Source organism: Pelodiscus sinensis, chromosome 20 (genome assembly GCF_049634645.1).
Source record: "Pelodiscus sinensis isolate JC-2024 chromosome 20, ASM4963464v1, whole genome shotgun sequence".
In the NCBI taxonomy this organism is placed as follows: Eukaryota; Metazoa; Chordata; order Testudines; family Trionychidae; genus Pelodiscus; species Pelodiscus sinensis.
The window spans coordinates 10,688,727-10,711,422 of record NC_134730.1 but is presented as its reverse complement, the minus strand read 5'-3'; the positions used below and the strand labels follow the sequence as shown (position 1 = coordinate 10,711,422).

At 51.1% G+C, this 22,696-nt stretch overlaps 1 protein-coding gene across 8 annotated transcripts in view; it reads right to left on the bottom strand.

Moving 5' to 3' along the window:
- Positions 1–22,696, bottom strand: part of RNF157 (ring finger protein 157) — a 120,617-nt gene that overhangs the window by 16,793 nt on the left and 81,128 nt on the right. For all 8 annotated transcript variants that reach the window (XM_075903616.1, XM_075903614.1, XM_075903618.1 and 5 more), the window contains 11 exons: positions 18,827–18,893; positions 15,593–15,636; positions 15,085–15,132; positions 14,660–14,731; positions 13,640–13,799; positions 12,616–12,728; positions 11,156–11,394; positions 9,244–9,349; positions 6,765–6,876; positions 4,469–4,653; positions 1,930–1,995 (listed from right to left, as the gene is read on the bottom strand). In XM_075903616.1, coding sequence (XP_075759731.1) covers positions 1,930–1,995; positions 4,469–4,653; positions 6,765–6,876; positions 9,244–9,349; positions 11,156–11,394; positions 12,616–12,728; positions 13,640–13,799; positions 14,660–14,731; positions 15,085–15,132; positions 15,593–15,636; positions 18,827–18,893 — 1,212 coding nt within the window. The remainder of the gene's footprint in view (positions 1–1,929; positions 1,996–4,468; positions 4,654–6,764; positions 6,877–9,243; positions 9,350–11,155; positions 11,395–12,615; positions 12,729–13,639; positions 13,800–14,659; positions 14,732–15,084; positions 15,133–15,592; positions 15,637–18,826; positions 18,894–22,696) is intronic.

Here is a 22,696-nt window from a genome sequence, read left to right as displayed (position 1 = left end):
ATTGTTTCCTTTGATAAAGAAGCGAGAAGAAATTCTGAAAAAATCCCAATCCAATTTTCCAATCTGAAACGCCTGCTTTAACCTTTCCTTTCATTCTATTGTTAAAAAGCTGAACAATGTCCCTAGTGCAGGCATGTCAAACTCGAAGCCTACTGAGGGTCGCACAAACGAAAACTGATAGGTTTCAGGGCCATCAAAGAAAGTGTACTTTATCAGAAAGTTGTAATTATTTATTATTATAGATTATGTTTTAGGTATATTTTATAATATTTTTTCAGGTCTTATTTTAATATAATACAATAATTTGATGTGTGTAAATGTTATTTGCTCATATAAAATAATTTTTAATTTAAATATAAATTTAAGGTACTTTTTAATTTTTTATATGATACATAACTTGCTTTGTTGAAATAAAAACAAGTATAGACCGTGGTTAACCAAATAGAACATGCTTCTCTGAAAAGCTCAGATACTTTGTAAGTTTGAGATTTTGCATAAACATATAATTATTCGTGCAATTGCAAAAAATTGACATATTTATTGATATAAAATGAATATACATTTTGCAATTTTATTTGGGAATAAATAAATAAAAAACAAAATATTAACAAAATAACTCCCTCCTCTCCCCCAGAGCCAGGCACTCCCATACCCCCGTTCTAACCAAATCCCCTCCACTCCCGCAGAGCCAGGCCCCTCCAACCTAATGCTTCCTCCCCCCCAGAACTAGGCCCCCCCAACCTAATGCCTCCCCCTTTTCCCAGAGCAAGGTCCCCCACAACCTAATGACTCCCCCCTCCCACAGAGCCAGGCACCCCCAACCTAATGCCTCCCTCCTCCCCCAAAGCCAGGCCCCCCAACCTAATGACTTCCCCGACCCTCACAGCCAGGCGCTCCCAGGCCCCCTAACCTAATACCTGGGTCCCAGAGTTGCCGCTGCCACCACCACACATTTCTTCCTCAGGCGTGCTGGGGTGGTGTGAGCACAGGGGCCAGCTGTGAGTGCGTGCTGGGCGCTGGGCGCAGAGTGGCCCGGCTGGCTGTGAGTGCGTGTGCAGAGCGCCCAGCACAGAGCAGCCCAGCCGGCCGTGAGCACATCCTGGGTGCCGTGTGCAGAGCGGCCCCGGCCGCGAGCAGTCGCTGGGGTGCAGAGCGGCCCGGCCGGCTGTGATTTGCACTCGGCCGTGTGCTCCAAGTGCCCAGCGGGCTGCACGTTATTGCTTTATAAAAATGTAGTGGCAGGCCGCAAAAAATTTCGATTGGGCCGCATGTGGCCTGCCAAATGCCAATTTGACATGCCTGCCCTAGTGGATAGGCAGCCTCGCATTCCTGTCAGGCTGAATGGAGCATTTTGTTGGCCCAGAGACAGATTTTTAAAAAAACTCTTCAATGTGCCAAAAATTTCATTTTTGGTTTGACCTGAAGTGATTTTTTTTTTTAATTCTGTGTTGCCAACTAACCGTACTAATGCTCCCTTATTCACACAGGAATGGTCTGGACAGTACTGGGTCCTGCCATGAGGGCAGGGGACTGGACTCGATGACCTCTCGAGGTCCCTTCCAGTTCTAGAGTTCTATGATTCTATGATTCTACCAGGACTTTCAACCAAAAGCGCATGCCTCTAAATCTTGAGCTACAGAATAGCTCCTTCATGCAACTCACAAGGTCTCACCCTCACTGTGGCAGTGCTTAATTTGTAACGAAAGAGTTGCTGGGGCTCAAACAATAGTTTTTCATTCATAATGGACGTGGAAAGCCCAGAGGTGCCAGGGTTGAGCACTGGTGAGGCCTAGCACCAGTTAAGCACTTCACTGGGACCAGCTGCTAGCAGCCAGTGCAATCACACATGTGAACTCAGTATATTACGCAGCTCATTGATCACCAGGAAAGGCTGCTGACGAGTTCCTTCCTATGAACGTGGGTTTTTACCTCCGCATCTTGCTCCTCTGCAGGGATACTGACAAAATTCGTATCCGGAGATTCCACAGGGGTTGACTGCAAAACAGGGACAAGAGAAGTCAGACGATTCTACTCGCGCTGCGTGGCTGTGAATCAATGCAGTTTGCCGCTAGCATTCTCCATCACCAGGGCTGCCCCAATGGAGCTGGAATAATAGCCCCCCAGCGAGATGGGCCTTCTTCCAGAAAGGCGCAGGCTGAGCAAGGCTTATTAGCCGATTTATTCTCTCTATTTAGTGCTGTACAACAGAGAGTAAAAAAGAAAAAAAATGGTTTTCAAAAAAGCTTCCAATCCATGGTCCTGAACCAAATAATGTTGCTGAGTTTTACTTACAGCTTCAAAATTGTAATTCTGACAATAATTTCATCAAGTTGCTGTTTAAGACAACCCCCTGGCAACCAAAGAGTAGAAGTTTTCTATAGGACAGTGGCACCTAGAGCAGTGATCTCCAAAGTTTTTACACCCAAGATCACTTTTTAAATGTCAGGGCAAGCCAAGATCTACCCCATCCCTTCCCTAAGACCCCACCCCTTCCTTGACCGCCCTCTCTGTTCCCCTCCTCTCCATCACTTGGTGTCCCCAGCCCTTACTCACTCTCACTGGGCTGAGACAGGAGGTGCGGGCTCTGGGGTGGGAATGCGGGATTTGGATGTGGGAAGGGGTGAGAGATGCAAGCTCTGGGAGAGAATTTGGATGCCGGAGGAAGTGGAGAAGGGGCTACTGGCTCAGGGAGGGAGCTCTAGGCTGGGGAGTGTTGGGGTCAGATGGAAGGTTAGGGTGCTGAGCAAGCTGCAGGCTTGTGGAGGTTGGGGTTGCAGGAGTTTAGGTTGGGTGTAAGAGGGGTTCAGGGCAGGGAGGCTGGGAGTATGATGGGCTCAGGACACAGATTTGCAGTGTGTGGGTGGTGCAGGAGTGTTGGGGCAGAAGACTGGTGTTGTGGGAGTGCAGGAGTTTGGGGATGTGAGGGGCTCAGGACAAGGGGTTCTGGTGTATGAAGGACTCAGGGTTGCGGTCTGCGGTGGATGCAGGAGTGTTATGATGCTGTGGCCAGATGGGGGCTTGGCCCCAATTGGGAGTTTGTTAGCCAGGTTTCATTTTAAAAAAAATATTATGTCAAACACACAACGTTTCAGCGTTGTCTTTATTTATGAGAGGGGTAGGGAACCTGTTTTGGGTCAGGTGTCACTGACCCACAAAAAAATCAGTCCAGGACTACACAAATAAGATGCAAAAATACAACCCCTCCAAAACCTCCCAAGCCTCACTGATGTAGCCCCAACTGAGACACCTCACTCTGGCCCCTGAGTGAGGTTCAGACCAGATTCACTCTTCTGGGGTTTGTGGTGTTTTAGATGCTGCTTGTAATTAGAACTGGGAGCACTGGCTGTTGGGAATCTGGAAGCACAGGAAACAGGAAGGAGGGGGGAGGAGATGAGCCAGGGCTGAGTGAGAGCTATGGAGGGGAGCAGCAGCAGCTTTGTAAAGAGGTTTCACTTTTGGTAAATAAAGGCCTGTTGAAGTTTGTTACTACCTTGCTTGCATGATACAACAGGGTTCCAGAGTTAGTGGAATTTGTGGGCTCCTCTACACTCTGAGGTGGGGCCAAAAATGAGGGATCCAGTGTGCAGGACGGGGCTGCCAATGAGTGGGATAGGGATGGGGGTGCAGAATCTGGGTGGAAAATAGGGTACAAGAGCAAGCTGGGGGTAGGTGTCTGGCCAGGAGGGAGGGGGCAGAGGAAAGGCTACTGGTGGGGGCTGGGGCAGGAGCAGGGTGCAGGTGGGGAGGAGCAAAGGGAAAGGAAGGGAGAAAGGGTTCAGGGCTCCTCCGCCAGAAAGTTTTCTTTCAATTGTTTGAGAGCAAAAGGTTTTAAAAAGACTGGAACTTAGCTGGTGCAAACTGAAATGACAAATGGGTGTAACATTCACTGCAATGTTGTTCCAAAGACATTAACTCTCTGGTGACCGGAGTGCTGGAGCAGTCCCATTTAGAGGGGCAATCACACCCAAAGTTGGGTTAATAGCCTGGAAGAGCTGAGATCAATTTTTTCAATGCGCTCAAGTGACATAGGAGGCTAAATCTCATTTTCAAAAGGGACTTAGGCACTTCGTGGTCTAAGTGGCTCTGACTTTCAAAGGGCCTAAGTTTCAATGGACTAGTTACAAAGGCTGTAAGTCATTCGGGCCTTTTGAAAACTGGACCCCAGATCTGAAAGCAGAAGAGCAGTGAAAACAAACGTGAGAGTCTCTGGCATTGTTCCACCAGAGTGAACAAAGGAACCACGAGCTGGTCCATCTAATCTGGTATTCCATATTGAACAGGGATCAAGGCTGGATGCTTTATATGAAGATATATTCAGGGGGGTTGTTTACAGGCTCCCCCCACACCCACATACACGCAGCCCTACCCTCAAATAATCAATCATACTGTGTTACAAAGGGGGGAATTTCTTGCTGGCGATCAGCCTCTCTCCCAATGCATGAAGTGCTTGTTGGTCCACTCTGCCTACCTCTCCTTCTGAAGGAATCCCGCTGGCAGCTGCAGGGGATGGGAGCATGTCCCCCTCCTCCTCGGTGCCCGGAGCGACGTAGGAGCCAGACATGGAGGACACAGTGTCTGTGCTGATCTGGGAGTGCTGACTTTGGGAGGAGGCCATGGACATGATGGACTGGGCCAGGCTGCTGCTGCCAGGATCTGGAGAGAAAAGGAAGCATGGAGAAGGCAGGGCAGCATCAGAAAGGGCAGAGCAACCGCAGCTGTGCAGGTTTGACTGCAAGGGAAACCGTTTGCAATGCAGATTCTACGATTATGGGTGTCAATTTGCCCTGCTCCCCTTCTCCAGACCCTGGCACTGGTGCCTACGAGCTGGACCCCTGCTTCCATGTCCTATGGCCTGGAGACTCCCATTGGTAACCTCCCTTCAAACACCTAGCAAAGAAACTGCTTTCCAGTGGGAACAAGCTCCTGCTGCATGCAATGCCCACACCAGACCTACAACTTTGGGGCTGGATGGAAGAATCAGTAGGTGAGGCTCTAGCCTGTGTCATAAGAATGGCCATACTGGATCAGACCAAAGGTCCATCTAGCCCAGGATCCTGTCTTCCAACAGTGGCTAATGATAGATGCCCCAGAGGGAATTAACAGAACAAGTGTTCATCAAGTGATCCATCTCATTGCCCACTCCCATCCTCTGACAAACAGGTTTGGGACACCATTCCTATCCGTCCTGGTTAATAGCCATCGATGGGCCTAACCTCCATGAATGTATCCAGTTCTTTTTGAACCCTGTTAAAGTTCTGGCCTCCACAACATCCTCTGGCAAGGAGTTCCATTGGTTGACTGTGTGTTGAATGAAGAAATACTTCCTTTTGTTTGTTTTAAACTTGCTGCCTATTAATTTCATTTGGTGACCCCTAGTCTTTGTGTTCTGAGAAGGAATAAATAACTCTTCTTTATTCACTTTTTCCACACTAGTCATGATTTTATAAACCTCTATTATATCCTCCCTTAGTTGTCTCTCTTCCAAGCTGAGCAGTCCCTGTCTTAGGGTATGTCTATACTACATGCCTCTGGCGACAGAGGCATGTAGATTAGGCTACCGGACATAGTAAAATGAAGCGGCGATGTAAATAATCGCCGCTTCATTTAAATTTACATGGCTGCCGCGGTGAGCCGACAAACAGCTGATCAGCTGTTTGTTGGCTCAGCGCGGCAGCCATGTAAATTTAAATGAAGCGGCGATTATTTAAATCGCCGCTTCATTTTACTATGTCCGGTAGCCTAATCTACATGCCTCTGTCACCAGAGGCATGTAGTCTAGACGTACCCTTATTAATCTCTCCTCATATGGCAGCTGTTCCATATACTTAATCATTTTTGTTGCCCTTCTCTGAACTATTTTCCAATGCCAAGAGATCTTTTTTGAGATAAGGGGACCACACTGAGAAGCAGTATTCAAGATGTGAGTGTGCCATGGATTTATATAGAGGCAATAAGATATTCTCTGTCTTACTCTCTATCCCTTTTTTAATGATTCCTAACATTCTATTTGCTTCTGTATGCAGGAGGTCAGACTAGATGATCACGATGGCCCCTTTCTGGCCTTAACACCTGTGAAATCTACAGTAGGGATGTTAAAATGTGGTTCATTTATTAATCAAGTAGTCAATACAATTTTTATCAACTACTCAATTAGTCCCGGCTTACACCAGGTGCGGGACCAAATCCCACTGCAGCTCTGTAATGTAAAAGGCAGTAGGAGCAGGACAGCAACCCCTGTCCATGGGTTGGGACATCTACTTTGCGTCAGCAATCCCTTCCTTCCCCCCCAGCGCTGCTGCGGGTGGCACTGCAAAGACTGTGCTGGAGACAACTGGCTTTTAAGCCAGCTCCCCACAGCACCAACTCCTGCTGCCCCCTCCTGCCTTGCTGCCTCTATATCAGAGGCAGCAAGAGGGGAGGAATGTGAGTAGTCAACTCAACTATCGGATAAGCCTTGGCTTATTGGGGAGTCAACTAGTTGATTACTCCCTTACATCCCTAATCTACGGCTGATATGGTTTGACCATTAAGATCTTACCATGCCAGCTCATACCCTGTTCACCTAGTTCATGCATTACTCCCAATGAAGTGCAGACAGGGCTAAGGCAAGCAGGATCAGACCTTTGGAAGCATCTTGGGACAAGATCTTTGTCCTCTCTTCTTCAAACACAAAGTGTCACCTGCTCCTATGGCACTAAATACAGCAACAATGGGGAAACCCAGTGACCACTGTAACCCTACTTGTCCCTCTTCTCTTACCGTACCTTCTGGGGAGGAGATGGTGGAGGAGAGAGGGGTTCCTGTGCATGACGACTGATCGATTGCTCCCGAGGAGGACAAGGTGAGGTTTTCACTCTCTGGGGTCACGCCACATTCCTGGAAGGAGAGCAAACACCAGAGTAAGAGGAAGACAGGTCCCTGCAGGGGAAGCAACTGATCATATCTGGTATTTTCAAGGCTTGTATTGCTCATGGCAGATTCTGAATTGGCAGCTGTGGGGGGTTAACGTAAATAGAGCAGGTGTTTTCACAACATGCCTGTTCTCCAAGGGCCACTGCTGGGGGAGAAGGGTTTATAACTCTTGGTGCTCATTCTGCCTTTGCTGCTGTGGCTGCCAACAGGTGAGCCAAATGCCAGGTGGATGAGACTCCCCAAAGCCTTGTACATGAGCCAACACAATCTGAGTTGGAAATGGACTGATGTGGATGCCTTTTCCAGTGCACTGGACAGTGGGAACCTACCAGTGAGTGAGCTGGAGCTTTTAGGCCATGCATGACAGACTGGTCACCAATGGAGCCACCCAGCCTCCCTGCATTTTGGGTCCCCCTTATCCTTCTTTTGTTCCAGGGCTGTCAGGGCCATCCATCACCAAGCTGGTGGTGGCTGTTCTCTGGGGGTACGGCTTGAACCCTTGACCTCTGGCAGCAGATACCTTACCCGCTGCTCCACTGGAGGAGCTCCCCAATCTCCCTATATTCTAGGCCCCCCTTATCCATCCTATGTCCCAAGGGTGACTCTAGGTTGGGTGGGTGGAGCTCAAACCCTCAGCTTCTGCTTCAGGAGACAGGTACCTTATCCACTCCTGCAGCTCCCACTGATCAATAATGGAGAACTGTGGCCAGTGGAAGCAGTGGGATTGGAGCATGCATATGAGGGGCAGCACAGCACCAGCTGCCCCTTTAGGAAGGCCGGATAAGGGACGCACTGAAGGTAGAGCAGTGGGGTGGGTTCTCAAGTGGCCTAGTGATTAGGGTCTTGGCCTGGGAACCCTAAGGTTTTGGGTTGAAGCCCCATCCACCCTGACATTGTTCTTGCACCCAGAACCAGTTGCCCCAGGGATGGAGCTGGTTCCCGCATTAGGAAGGCCGGATAAGGGATGCCCTGAAGGTAAGGCAGTGCAGTGGGTTCTGGCATAGCCTAGGGGATAGGGCATTTGTCTGGGACAAGCAAGGTGGTGGGCGGTGTGGCCTAGAAGATAGAGCAGGATGGCAGGCTCAAGCCCCCGCGTCCCCCTCCCCCACCACCCCAGGAGGGACAGGACAGGACAGGGACAGCCAACACCCAACAAAGCTCCTTGTGGAGACAGCCTCCCCCATCAGCCAGGCAGCAGGGCTGGGAGACAGGTGCTCTCAGGCAATATTCCAAGCCCAGGCTTTCACTGTGTGACCTTACTTCACCTGTCACTCACGTATACAAGGGAGCCAATATGGACCCACATCACATGGGAATCATAAGGGGTCTGAGTCAATGTGCAAAGCATTAGATAACAGGGGCTTGGAACAAGAGGCCAATGAATAATTCTACCCAGAAAATGACTTTGTAAAATAGCATCTTCTTATTTAACAGATCTGCCCTGTGCAGGAATTCAGAGCCCAGTCTACTCAGTCTCTGCTATGTTTTACTGTTGTCAGCCCAGCAGGACCAACACAGCTCGTGGGCAGCCAGAAGGATGCTTTCCAGCCTCCCAAGTATCAGAGGGTATGTCTACACTACCACCCTAGTTCGAACTAGGGTGGTAATGTAGTCAACCGGAGTTGCAAATGAACCCGGGATTTGAATTTCCCGGGCTTCATTTGCATGTTGCCGGGCGCCACCATTTTTAAATGTCCGCTAGTTCGGACTCCGTGCCCCGCGGCTACACGCGGCACAAACTAGGTAGTTCGGAATAGGAAGCCTAGTCTGAACTACCTAGTTCGTGCCGCGTGTAGCTGTGGGGCATGGAGTCCGAACTAGAGGACATTTAAAAATGGCGGCACCTAGCAACATGCAAATGAAGCCCGGGAAATTCAAATCCCGGGCTTCATTTGCAACTCTGGTTTACTACACTACCACCCTAGTTCGAACTAGGGTGGTAGTGTAGACATACCCAGAAGGATTAACTATACTCCGACTCCAAGGTCACCTGTGCATCCCAGCCTCTTCATATAGTGTCCCCAGTTAAATGTGAGCAAGTCCACTGAGGGCAACAGGGCTGCACAGAGGTCATTTACAAAGGACAGCACCTGGCTGAAGAATCTTCATTGCTGGTAACCATGCACGAGAAAGAAAGAGCCCAGCTTGACTCTCAGATCCCAGGCTGAGTTTGCTGGGTTGACAGAAAAATATAACAGAGCTTTGCTTGATATAGAACGACTGAGGAATGAAACAAACAGGGAAGCCCAGAGTGTCAATTCTATGGAGTCTCTTCGCTCCAGATGGCTGGGCCCACGTTGGGCCAGAACCAGAACCCTGTTCCACAATCACCTCCTCCTGCTGACGAGGAGACTTCCTCCTGGCAATCCTGATTTCTGATTCGCTGCAGGACTTCTCCTCTTCTTCATGCAGGACAGAGGAGGTCTGGGACACTGACCTAGCAAGGAGGGGACAGGAGTTTTCTATTAACCTACGATTTCACTAGCAGAACCCACAGCGGTAAACACCACTGAAAGCCATTGCTACCGGAGCCATAAGTATCTGCCTCCACTGGCCAGAAACAGGGCAACCAGAGGCGGGTGTAACAATAACAGCTGCAGCCACGTGCTAGGGGCGTTAACCCTTTGTAGCCCAGGCCCCTATTAGCACTCTGGGGCGCATTTATGACAGGAAAGGCGAAAAGTGGTATTTACTCGGATCAGTGAAATAAATGTCTTTTTCTTAGAGCCATGAGTCTATTCCTTTGCCCGGTTCTCTGTACAGACCCTTCCCTTATCTGTTCTGCTTTCTGCAGCAAAAATCTCTCCCCAGTTTTACTGGGATAAATCCAAAGCTGTCCCACTGAAGTCACTGGGGTGCTGCCTCTACTCCAGCTAAGCCCAGATAGGAACTGAGGGTGTTTGACACCTGACTGGACCCAGCCCTTAGCCACCCCCAAGGTTCCTTGGCTTGGCCACATTAATCCCTCTGCTGCAAGTCTCCACCACCAGGTCCATCCTTATGGTTTATGGTGCCCCACATGGGGGGTGGACTGGCCGTTCCGTGGGGTGGGGGCTGTGCTCAGGGCTGCTGGGGCAGGAGCAAGGCAAGGAGGCATAGGCATGGGAACTAGGGGGGTACTGCAGCACCCCCATATGTTATGTAGCTTCCTGACTGCTACCTGGGTTCTGCCAGGTTCCCAGCTGCTACCTGGGGTCCCCACCATAGCCTCACGCCCAGGGTCCCAGCTGCTGTGCCACTTTGCCACCAGCCCCACTCCTGGGATTCCAGCTGCTGCCTGGGGCTCTACCACCATCCCCGCAGCTATGCCTGGCTGCTGCCCAGAGCTCTACTCCCATGTCTCCCCCAGCCTCAGCCCCCAGCCCTGTCCCGGTCTCTACTTCCCAGAGACACGGCCCTGCTCCTGGCCTCAGCGAGGTGGAGCAGAAGAACAATGGCTGGGGGCTTTGGGGGATGGGGCTGGCTGCCAGAACTCAGGAAGCCTGTGCCTTGCTTACTGGTAGCAACAGCCCCAGGCATGCGTGGCCCATAGCTGCATATTCTGTGCTGCCTAAGGAGGGTCCTGTCCACCACAGCCTTTTTACCACAGGCCAACAGTCTGCTGGAGCATCAGGATGCAACAGGTCCCTGGGGCAGCCAGTGGGGCTAGGGGAGAGGATGTTGCTTCCTGGCCTGCTAGGCAGGACCATACAGTGCAGATAGGAGACCTTGGGCCCAAGGGCGCCATTTCAGGAGGGTGGGGGCAGCAGCCCTGCGCTCCGGAATGTGGCTTGCTTTTCATCCCATTCCCCGGACTATCAGGGAGTGAGGGGAAAGTCCCTGCATGCCTCTCTCAGCTGGCTGGTGAGCTCCCTTCTCCAGCAAGGCATGAGAGGCATGCACAGAATGCAAGTACTTTCCCCTCACTCCCTCGCCATCTGGGAACGGGATGAAAAGCAAGCCACAGTCTGGTGCGCTCGGCTGCTGCCCCCCTACCCTCCCGAAATGACGCCCTTGCTTGGGCCTGATGCAGAGACCGCTGAAGTCAATGAAAGGATTCCCACTGGCCCCAATGGGAGCTGGGTCAGGCTCTTCACAAGCATGTGGCTGTCCTGGCTACAGGCATGGGCCTGCTCTGCCCTCTCCCGCAGGGGTGTGGAAGCCAAGGGCTGGGTCTGGAGCCTCCCTGAGGAAACTTAGGGCAGAGTCCCTCTCTCGTTGGCTGCCGCTAACATGCCAATGGGAAAGGTGGCGAGCAACTTACTGTGACAGGCTCTTCTTGAGTTTGAGCCCTTGGCTGCCGCCGTCCGACAAGCGGTCAAGGGGAGAGAGCGTCCTGATGGGAGGCAGGTGGCTGTCGCTGCCATACGATGGCAGCATCCCGGCCCCACGGCTGTCCCCAAGCCCGTGCAGCGGAAGGGCGGCCGGGGATGGCGTGAGAGGCCCATTGAGAGCTTCCAGCAGAGACACCACCTCGTAGCCAGGAGGGATGTTCTCAGAAGACTACGGGAAGCAGAGACAGGCCTGGGGATGAGCATTCAACAGCCCACATTTCACTGACAACTGCACCCTCCATGCCGGGCCATGCATAACAAAGCAGCGTCCTTTCGATATGGAACTCGGTAGTCAGGAATGCAAAGAGCTGAGACCGCTGCCTGGGGGAGGTACAGAGCAAGCCAGGGCTGAGCAGTCCTCCCCACACTCAGCCTCCCGCTACCTCCGCCTCCCACTTGGCAGCTCTGCCAAGTTACCACCTCCTCAACTAGGCCTGGCAATGGGGGGGAGGGGAGACAACTGCTCTGGAGCCTGGTGATTCAAAAGGGCCTGGAGCTCCCAGCTGTCACTACAGTGGCAGGTAGGGTTGCCAGATGGTTTAACCAAAAATACCAAACACCCTCCCAAAAAAAGTGAAAAAAATGTGTTGAAAAAAAAGGGGGCGGGGAGACCAAAGTTGTTGAGCAAAAAAAAAAGGCCCCAGAGAGTTATTAAGCAAAACCTTGCCTCCCTCCCTGCTCCGGACCAGACAGCTCCCCTGCAAAACCAGGTAAGAGCCGTGGGGGAGGGGAGCTGGGCCCGATTGCTGGGTGTGTCAGAGGGTTGTCAGGTGCCTGGTATTGACCTGGACAGTCTGGTATTTTTGCCCCCCTGGCTGGGAAAAGAAATCAGACAATACCGGACATTTTAAGTGTTCGGTATTTTCTGAATTATTTTTTACCAGACAGGAGCCAAAAATACCGTACTGACCGGGTCAATACCGGACACTTGGCAACCCTAGTGGCAGCAGTGGTGGATGGATCCCTGGGCCCTTTTTTAAATCACTGTCAGAGCCCTGGGTGGCACTAAGGGCGGGCGGGGGGGGGGAGGGCAGTGCTAAGGGCTGGCTGCCTCAGCCCCGCCTCTTCTGCCTGAGGCCCCGCCCCTTCCAGGATTGCAGAACCAGGCCCCCTCCCATTTCTGGCAGCCCACTACCCCCAACTTGTCCAGCCCCCGATTCCTCACCACACATAGCTCTGCCATGAACTTTGACCCTGGATGTCATGTGAGTTCAGCACACCACCAGATCAGGCCTGAAAGTGGAATGAATTCTCCTTCCTATGTTATCCCTTTGTTTAGAAACCTGGGAACTATGACCATGCACCAATGTGGGGGGGGGGGGGGGGGGACAGCAGCATCAGGACTACACGTGGTAGGGCCCAGGGGTGGGTTGCTATGGTCAACACTCACCGAGTGCTCCTCAGAATCGGACGTTTGGGACCCAATGATTGGGCTGAAGTTGGCTGGAGAGAGAGGACCAAGTTTTTTCCTCATTGCTCGGATCTGAAGCAAGGCTCGGAATGCTGAACGGGGGAGGGGAAAACAGTTAATTTCTAATCTAATGTGCAGGAAACCCAAACTCACAGAAGAATGCCACTTGTTTTCATAGGCTGTTTTAGTTCTTCTGTTCCACACTAGTCAAAGCCACACAAAACCCTCACGATGGAACTGAAGGTTTTTGCATTTATTCAGAGTTGGAGGGTTTTACACTGTACTGCAATTTCACATATGTAGTGTAAAACCTGCAAAATTTCAGGTTTTTCCACCTCAGGAATATGGCTGGGTTTGCTGGAGAAAAATAAAAGACATGGCCATCACTCAGAATAGACCTATTTTCAAAGCAGGAACTACTGACATTTTAAAAATTCTGAATTTCAAAATTTCGGTCAAAGATTTTTACCCCAGAATTTACCCCCGAAAAGAGTTTACTTTGTGTATTTTTTAAATCAATGATAAAACCTCATTTCACAAAATTTGGGGAGGAAAGAACAATGCAGGTGCAAAATTGCTTAAAATGCAGTTCGGAGCCCTGTTGAAAGAATGATAGAAAAGGGTTTTGCGTGGAGCTACTTCCAACCCCAGCCAGATGAAGATGTCTGTCAGTGCACTAGCGAGTCTCATAGACTCCACTTCTTCCTAGGTTCAAGCCCTTATTCCAGGCCAGGCAGCTCTAATTCACTAGCTAGAAGCAGCTGCCCTCATTCCCTAGGTCGGGAAAAGGCCAGTGCCAGCCAATCCCAATGTCTTGTACTGAGAATCACTATGTGAGTAGTTTGGGTGAAGCGAAGAGTTGTGTCTTGCTTGAAGCCCATGTGTAGAATGAACAAGATTGATCTTCCCAAGCTAACACATAAAACAACTTGGGACAATGCCCCTTTGTCCCCCCCCCCCCCATAGGAACGACCCTGGGAGATGAAAGGAGCCCTGTGCTTACGCAGCCTGCAGATGGGGCAGTTGTTGGCTTGGTAGCGCAGGGTGTCTGCACAGGTGTTACAGAGGCAAAGATGGCGGCAGGGTAGAATCAGAGTGTCCCGCACGTCGGAGAGGCAGACCACGCACTCCGCGCTGTTATCGCTCACCTCGTCCTCCGCCACCTGCCAGGAGAGAGAACGACTCGCTGGGCGCGGAGCCGCTGCATCCAGAGCATGGCGGGACGGGGCTCTGTGGGCACAGCCTGGCTGTGTATCGAGTGGCTGCTGTTGCTAATGCGAGCCTGCAGCGGTCCTGGCTGCTCCTGTGCTGCAGGGATCAGCGGCTCACAGGTCTGCAGAGGGGTGGATCAACTGCCCCTCTCCTGCAGCCTTTAACCCCTTGCTGCCCAAACATGCAGAGAGCTCCTGAGGAGCTATGCCTGGAGCATCCCTGTGCAGCTCCCATCAGCCCTGCAGCATCTCCACAGCAGCTAGGGCAAGGCCTCACCCCGTGGGGTCCCTGCAGCCCTGTGTGGAGAAAGGATTTAACAGGAAGGCCCATGGAAAAAAGGGTCAGGAGTTGGGCTTTTAACTGCCAGGGGCCTTGGTTCAACTCCTCAGTGATCCTGAGCTTGGAGGTCCCACCCTAGTGCTCATGGGTGGAAAAGGCATTAGGGTGGGCCCAGGACTGGACCAGACCAAGGGCAGGGTGGCTGAGCCTGGAGGGCCTGTGAAGATGAGAGAAGCCTGGGACTGCAGCTGGCCCTGCTGACCAGGCCTGAGGGGTGCTGGCTACACTGAGTGGGGAACCCAGGCACCAATGTGGAGCAATAGCAGTGCTGGGCCCAAGCCGCCTGCACTGTTCTATAAACCCTGGGCTCCCCTGAGCAGTAAGAGGCCCTGCGTTAAGAGGAAGAGAAGAGAAACGGGGATTTCAGAGAGTATCAGTACGAGAGGTGTGTGCGCCAGAGAGAACAGCGACTGAGAAGGGCACCTCCCACCCGCAGGTTCTGCAGCCCTCCGCCCCGGGGACACCCCCTTACCTTGGAGTCCTGCGTGTTGTATTTGTTCTCGATCCCGTAGATCTCCTGAAGGAGGTAGCTGACTCCATCCACCTGGAAACCGCCGAGACGGGGGAGTCACATGAGCAACGCAGTCACGCTGGTGCTGCCCCACAAGCGCATTTCAGATACTGTGCTTGGGTCTGCCTCTTTCTAAGCCTCCCCGTTTCCCCACCATGTGAGCAGGGCCCCCCCTCCCCAGCCCCCAGAGCCCTATGCTGGGAGGAGGCTTCTCTATGCAAAGGGGGTGCCTCATTGCACCAGTAATACTAACAGGCCTGAAGTCCTTCCTGGATTCCAGCTCCCATCCAGGCCAGCCCTGCTCACGTCCACGGACAAGGAGCAAGTGGCCCTCATCCCCCAGGACAAGGCCAACGTTAGCCGGTCCCAACCCCACATAGACTCACCACTTGTTTCTGCTTGAGAGGCTTCACACAAAAGCTACCATCTGCATGCTGGAAACAAGGAAAGTGTAGTCCAAGTTAATCCAAAGCAACCATAGACGCTGGGAGAAGAGAAGGCAGCTGTGGTGTATCTATCACATTGTGACGCCTGTAGCTAGGCTCCGAAGGGTTAGATTGTTGTCACTAAATGTCAGTTTCACTGCACACATGCAAACTGATGAAAAAATGTTGCCTTTGAGAATACTGGAAATACTCCCAGAGGCAAAATAAGAAAAGGCTGTTTGAGAACTTCTTGGCGTTTGACTGGAGGCTATTGACATTGTCTATCTGGAGATGCGATGCTGACAATTTGTGCTTTAATGGCTGTAAAACTTTCTGATTGCAACGCTCACTGTATTTCAATAACCATTGTCTGAGCCACCCCATTGTCTGTCCCCTCCCACAAGCCCCTGCTCCACCGGACAGGACAGCCAGACTTCTTGGGGCGTGACCCTGATGGAGCCTCACTCACCTTCTCGAAAGTGGCCAGCAGGACGTGGCAATGGCCGAGGTGCTCTGCAAGACACAAACGGGGCAGGGCCAAGAGGTCAAAAGGGAATCCCTGCAGCTGGGAATCCAGGTCACTGCCCCAGCCCCCTTTGCAGGAGAAGGACGCGGAGCACCACATCCCGTGGGTCTGGGCAGGACCCGGCCTGCTGGGCACTGTAATGGGAAAAGCAGATGGGGGAGGCTGCCATGTTTGGATACGAGGAAGGTGACAAACTTGCCCCCGCCCCCACCCATCCCAAGATCAGGGAGGAGGTCCCAGCCTACAGATTGGAGGCAGGGGGCTGGCTCTGGGTTTAGTAAGTGTGTGGGCTAGTCTCCTAGCCCCTCTCCCCAGCCACCTGTGGAAGGTGCAGCTGTTATGGGAAGGGTTTTCACTCTGTCTGGAGGGAAACGGAGAAGGCACAAGGATGTAGGGAACTGGGAAAGCCATGGGCCAACCTCCTCTTAGGAGTAACTTCACTGACTGCAATTCATTTGCCCTGTGACTTCTTAGAATCAGCCTATTTCCCATGTTCCTGAGACAGGATTCCCCAGAAACCTGATGGAAAAACAGTAACAACACGGCTTTACCATTTTAAAGCCATATGCAGACTTTAACTGGCTAATGCTCATAGCTCCCCTGGGGATGGGATCCCTACTGTACAATGGGGAAACTGAGGCACGAAGCAGTTGCGTGACTCACAGTGGGACAGTGGCAGAGTAGGAATTAGAATTCAGGAGTCCCTGGCTCCCAGTCCCCATGCTGACTCTTCCTAGACCATACTGGCCCCTGGGCAAGAACAGTCTGTGGGATGGGCCAAACCTTTTCATGCTGCAAATGGGAAAGTTCACAAGAACAGGAAGGTGTGGGTTACAAAAGAGCAAGTCTTCCACTGCATGTGGCAGTCCCCTCGCTCCACACACAGCTCAGGTTGAGGACACTCCCCGGGGGCAGGACCAGGGCTTGTAGCAAGGCACTCTGGAAGCCTGGACAATTCCAGTGAGCTCAGGCCAAAGGCTCATGCTTGGTACTTGGCACTCGAGACAAATCTCCCATGGACGAGGGGTTTCTGCAAAGAGCCCCAGGCTCGGCCTGTGCTCTCAGTGAGAGCTGCTGCTGTTACACACCACAAACCATCAACTGCCCCAGGGGAAAGCTGAGCTCCACTCGGGCCCCTGATCTGGGCTAGAGAAAATGTCAGGGCCTTATGAGTGACCTTTATCAAAGCCAAAGAGAAAGATTTACAGGGCAGGATAAAGGGGTGAGGGATGTTAGATACCATGTCATGGAATTATTGTGTAACCCCGTCAAATTTTAGTGATTACACAACTATCAGATAGCCCCGGGGCGGGGCCAGCAGCCAGTGTGCTCCTGGCCTCACTCCCAAGGAGTGGCTCCCCACGCTGACTGGCTCCCATCTGCCATCCCACACTGCTGCCTTTGACACAGAGGAGCAGTGTGGGGCAGCAGCAGTCCCTGTCCATGGTGGGTCTGAGCTCCCAAAGGACAGAGGCTGCCCCAGCATCCCACAGAGCAGCCTCTGTCTGCAGCGAGCCTGGGCCCACCACAGACAGCCTCCTCTGAACCCCCCTCCATCCTGCGCTGCTGCTTCTGATTAAACTGGCTCTCCCCAAACCCTGGCTCCTGCCTGCCCCCTCTGCTGCCTCTGTGGGAGGCAGCAAAGTGGGGGTGTGGCACACGAGGAGAGCCAGCTTAAAAGCCGGCTCCCCATGCATATTGGCTCACGCTTGCCCCCACCCCACACTGCTGCCTCTGATAGAGAGGCAGCAACATGGGGGGCGGAGAGGCGGCAGCTTTATGGGAGCCGATATGTGTGGGCAGCTTGCTTGAAAGCCACCTTCCTGCGTGTACCAATTCCTACCTGTCCCCTCTTGCCTTCTGCGCTGCTGCCTCTCTATCAGAGGTAGCAGCGCGGGGGTGGGGGTCGGGGGAGAGGTGGCGCCACGGGATTCGGTGCTCGTGGGGAGCTGACTTAAAAGCTGGTTCCTCACTGGTACCAGCTCCTCCCTCCCCCTCCCACTCCCCCACCTCCTTTGCTGCTTCTGATACAGAGGCAGAAAAGAGGGCGGTGTGTGTAGTCAACAGGTTAACCGAAAAGCCCAAACTTATTGGTTAATTGTGTCGTTGACTACAAGTTGACATCCCTGAAGGGGGTCCCAGCTGGAGTGCAAGGGAAATGCATTTCATGGACTCTTAGAATCTTAGGGCTGGAAGAGACTTCAGGAGTCATCGAGTCCAGACCCTGCTAAAAGTAGGACCAACCCCAACTACTCTGGACTCAGAATGAACTTCCTGACTGCAGCCTCCAGTGCTGCATAAACGCTGCAAGACAAGTTGGGGGAAGGCCTATAAACCTCCAGCTGCCTCCACCAAGGGCCTGTTCCTGTGGAGTGCCGAGCATCCGGGTCACTCAGCAAGAGCAGAGGGCGCTCAGCGCCACAGTCAGGCACACCGTGCAGCTATCTGGACTCACTTTCCTTGCCCGGGGTCCGATGAGAAGCCACGGGTGCCAAAGGGACACTTCCCAGTGACGTCAGGGAGCTGTGCACTGGGCCCTCTAACAGATTGCTCTTGCTCCCAGCAGGGATCTTCGTCCTGAACTGGCCTCGCTGACTGGAAGGCTCCTGGCCAGGGGATATTGTTCATTTACAGTCACTAAAGCCCGCTCCCTTTTTCAGTTTAAACAAAGAGGTGGTAGGATGTGCTCTGCCAAAGCATCCAGGCCATCGGATGTGTGTCTGGCCAGATACAGCCTTTTGCTGTTATTTAATGTTTACACTGTAATGTATTCAACGACTCTGGCCATTGTGCTAGGTGCTGTACACACATGCTATAAAGGATAGGCCCTGCCACAGAGAGCTGATAATCTAAAAGGCCTCAAGCACAAGGCTGAAAAACTGCTGCCTCGGGATCAATAATGAGCCTTTATTTTCTCTCTCCAACAAGAGCAAAGTAAATCCATTTATCAGATCACCTGGGCTCTCTTGTACCAACACAGGGGACTGGAGCAACACACACGTGCAAGAGCCGACTCTGCGGATGCTGAAAATTCACGGCGCAAATGGAGGCTGCATTGTAAGAACACAGACGCCATCTGCAGGGCAAGTCTCATGGGGCACCAGAGCCTTAAAGCTCATCCATGTCGCCGCTGAAATAACGAAACAAAGCCTTGAATTCTCAAGGGGCTGTCCCTACCATCTCCCTCGTCCACGACTGCATGCACCACCATGGGATACACCTCTCGGTCCAGGTCAAAGCCCAGCTGGAAAGAGAGAGAGAACAGGAAACGACTTACAAGAATCACCAGAAGCGTCACTGAACCCGATTCTCAGCTGGTATAAACGTAACTCTGTGGACTTCAATGGAGCAACCCAACTGACATTAGCTGGGGGAGCCGGCCCAGTGATGTAAATGGCCTGATGTCAGCTTACACCAGCTAGGGATCTGGTCCATAACAGCAAACGCAGCCTTAAGCAAACCCGGGAAGTTTGAGTTCAGTGAAGGTGTAAGAAGCTGACGCACAGAGATATGCTCCTCAGTGGGCTCAGCTCCTCCAGCTGTCAGACTGCCATGGTGCAATTACATCTCAGGACTTGCCAGCCCACGGCCTGCCAATGACCCTCAGTTGCATGCACAGCACTGCAGCTTACTCAGCAGCCCCAGGCAAATACCCTGCTGCTACAAACCCCTCCCTGCTTAACCATGCAACCTAGTTTAATTAACCCCGTAACAAAAGCCCCCTCCCCCACACTATCGTATTCTAACACAGCACTGGGAACAAAACGAACCAGACCATGCTACTTTCAAGGGCATCATTTCAGGACAGGAGGGATGAAGCCTCTCCTACCGGGACACCACTTACTCTTCTTCCCCTTCCCCTCACTATCAGGGGGTGAGAGGGAAGTACACAGCTTGCATCACTCACTCCTCTGCCTCCTCCCCTCCCCAGCTGGGAGTGAGAGAACTGCATGCAAGTTGTGTACTTTGCTCTCGCTCCCTGACAGCGAGGGGAAGGGCAAGAAGAGCAAGCAGTGCCCTGGTAGGCATGGCTGTAGCCCATCCCAGCCCTTCTGAAATTGCACCTTTGCCGTGTTCCCTGTAAACTGAGCACTTGGTGGCCACTCGGGAGAGATTTGAATGCTGCCCAGCTGATTAACAGAGCGCCCATAGCTAGGTTTTGTTTCCAGTGGTGGCGCATATTCGTACATGCCTCAGTACACATAATTTATTCCACACATTGATGGAAACTATTAGGGGGAACATTGCGCCGCTGGCTACTTTTCTGGTGCGTAAGAGCAAAGAAGTTAAAAATCCTCTCTTAGTCATACACCACTAGTCACAGTTGCATGTAGGCACTGAGGGTATGTAATGAGGAGTAATGGTAGTCTGAATTAGGGGCTTTAGTTCGAACTACCTAGCCCGTGCCACGTGTAGCCGCGGGCAGGGAGTCCGAGCTACCGGGCATTTAAAAATGGCGGTGCCCAGGAACATGCAAATAAAGCCCGGGATATTTTAATCCCGGGCTTCATTTGCAAGTTCGAATGACTACATTAGCCACCCTAGTTCAAACTAGGATGGCTAGTGTAGACATACCCTAAGATACTTTTACAAGGAATAACTGATAAGTAAATAATTGGAGGAATTATGGAAATGTGGAAAGAGCACAATAAATACCATTAGAAATGTGAGGCTGACATTAGGAAGATCAGTTGAAATGGGGAAAACAGCATACTTTTGTTTTATTGACTTCCAAAAAGCATGTGACAGCATCTGCTACTACAAATTGCTCAACTTACTAAGATTTGTGGGGATTGACTATTATGAACTCCAAGTAATAAGACAATGATATGGGAAATCAGAAGGCAATTATAATAGGAGATGAAAATGAAAATCTAATAGAGATCAAGAGAGGGTTGAGACTAGGTTGTATACTTAACATTTATAGCATTTGATTAAGTAAATCTAAGAAAGAAAAGAAAATAGGTAAATAACGTTTGTTACGCAGATGACACACAGCTGTTAGTTGATTCAGAAGAAAGTCTTATGATGTTAGTGGTGATTATATATGAATATGACAGAGAACATAATCTAGAGTGAATGTGGACAAGATAAAAAATGAGGATCATATGCAAGGATCCTGGGAACACATACAAAATTCCAGTTGTACAGGAAGTGAGAAATGATTGCTACTTAGGAAGCACCATTATAGAAGATGGAAGATTGGATACTGAAATCTACACGGCTGTGTCTAGACTGGCAAGTTTTTCCGCAAAATCATGTGATTTTGCGGAAAAACTTGCCAGCTGTCTACACTGGCCGCTTGAATTTCCAGAAAAGCACTGACGATCTCATGTAAGATTGTCAGTGCTTTTCCGGAAATACTATGCTGCTCCCATTTGGGCAAAAGTCTTTTTCCGAAAGACTTTTGCGCAAAAGGGCCAGTGTAAACAGCACAGTAGTGTTTTCCGCAAAAAAGCCCCGATCACAAAAATGGCGATCGGGGCTTTTTTGCGGAAAACCACGTCTAGATTGGCCATGGACGCTTTTCCGCAAAAAGTGCTTTTGCGGAAAAAGCATCCTGCCAATCTAGACATACTGTTCCGAAAATGCTTTTAAGGGAAAACTTTTCCATTAAAAGCATTTTCGGAAAATCATGCCAGTCTAGACGTAGCCCACCAGAACAACAAGAGTGGAAGAGGCATTCTGGAAGAATAAATATCAGATAAGGGGGAACATAAACCCGAAGACTGAATTCTGACTCTTAATAACTTACATTTAGTCTGTGTTAAATTATGGCTCTAAAACATGGACATTCAAACAATTAATAAGAAAGAAATTACAACCCTTCCAATCATGGTATTATAGAATTTTTTTAAATATCTGGCTAGATCATATAACCAATGAAAAATATACTTAGAACACAGCAAATGTCAGGCCACATTTTAAGAGGCTCAGCTAGGCTACATCTACACTGCACAGTTATTTCGGAATAAGCTATTCCGGAATAGTTATTCTGAAATAGCTTATTTCAAAATAGCATGTGTACCCTGCAGGGAAGCCTCAAAATTAGTTCGAGGCAGGCTTCCCTAATGTAGAAGCTTCCTCAATTTAGAAGCCCAGGAGGATTAACTTAGAATGGCCCTTGTGAGGGGCGATTTCAAAATAGCAGAAGTGGAGCTTCTACACACGCCTTATTTCAAAATAGCTATTTCAGAATAGGCTTTATTTTTCGTAGAATGAGGTTTACAGAAGTCAGAATAAGCTGTCCATTATTTCAAAATTATTTCAGAATAATGGCATTGCTGTGTAGATGCATACATAGTTATTTTGTAATAATGGCCATTATTCCGAAATCACTTTGCTGTGTAGGCACACCTCTAGTGATGCATATTTGCAGGGCCTGGAAGGGGAAGGGGCTGGTGGAAGAATATGAGGCAGAAGAAAGAAACCCTTGTATGGGACAAGGGGATACCCAGGGTGGATCAAAGGACTGTAAAGAGATTAGCAGAGGATCCTTCCCAATGGGTTCCCATAGTTGCAAACCTCTGATAGTGCCACACAAGCAGCAAGATACTCGGGCAGCTCACGGGGTGATGCATCTCTCCCCACAAAGCCAGATTATATCCATGCTGAAAACAAAGGGAGGACATGTGAGCCCAGTTCCAGACTAATGCAGCTCGACAGGCTTTGGAGAACCCGCTCCTTTCCCCTCGGGTTCACAGCAGGAGCTCTGAAGGGCTCCACGTGGCCGGCTTTAGCATGTCTATTTTAAATCAGTGCTACTGCTCAGCGATTCCCAGCCACTGGTTCACCACTAGCACTGGTCCCTCAAGCTTTGTGACTTGCTTTCCCGGTTCCTCTTCTCCCAGTCTTGTGCTGGATCCCACATGCCACCGCCTCCCACATCCCACTCAGCTGTGAGCACCCTGTGTCCACGGGCCAGGAGCGGTTCCAAACGGCAGAGCACAGGTGAGCGACAGGGAGTTAACCACAGCCCAGAGCTCAGGGAGCGTGGCCGACCAAGAAGAGCTGACAAACCACGGTCTTGTGGCCTCACGCCAGGCT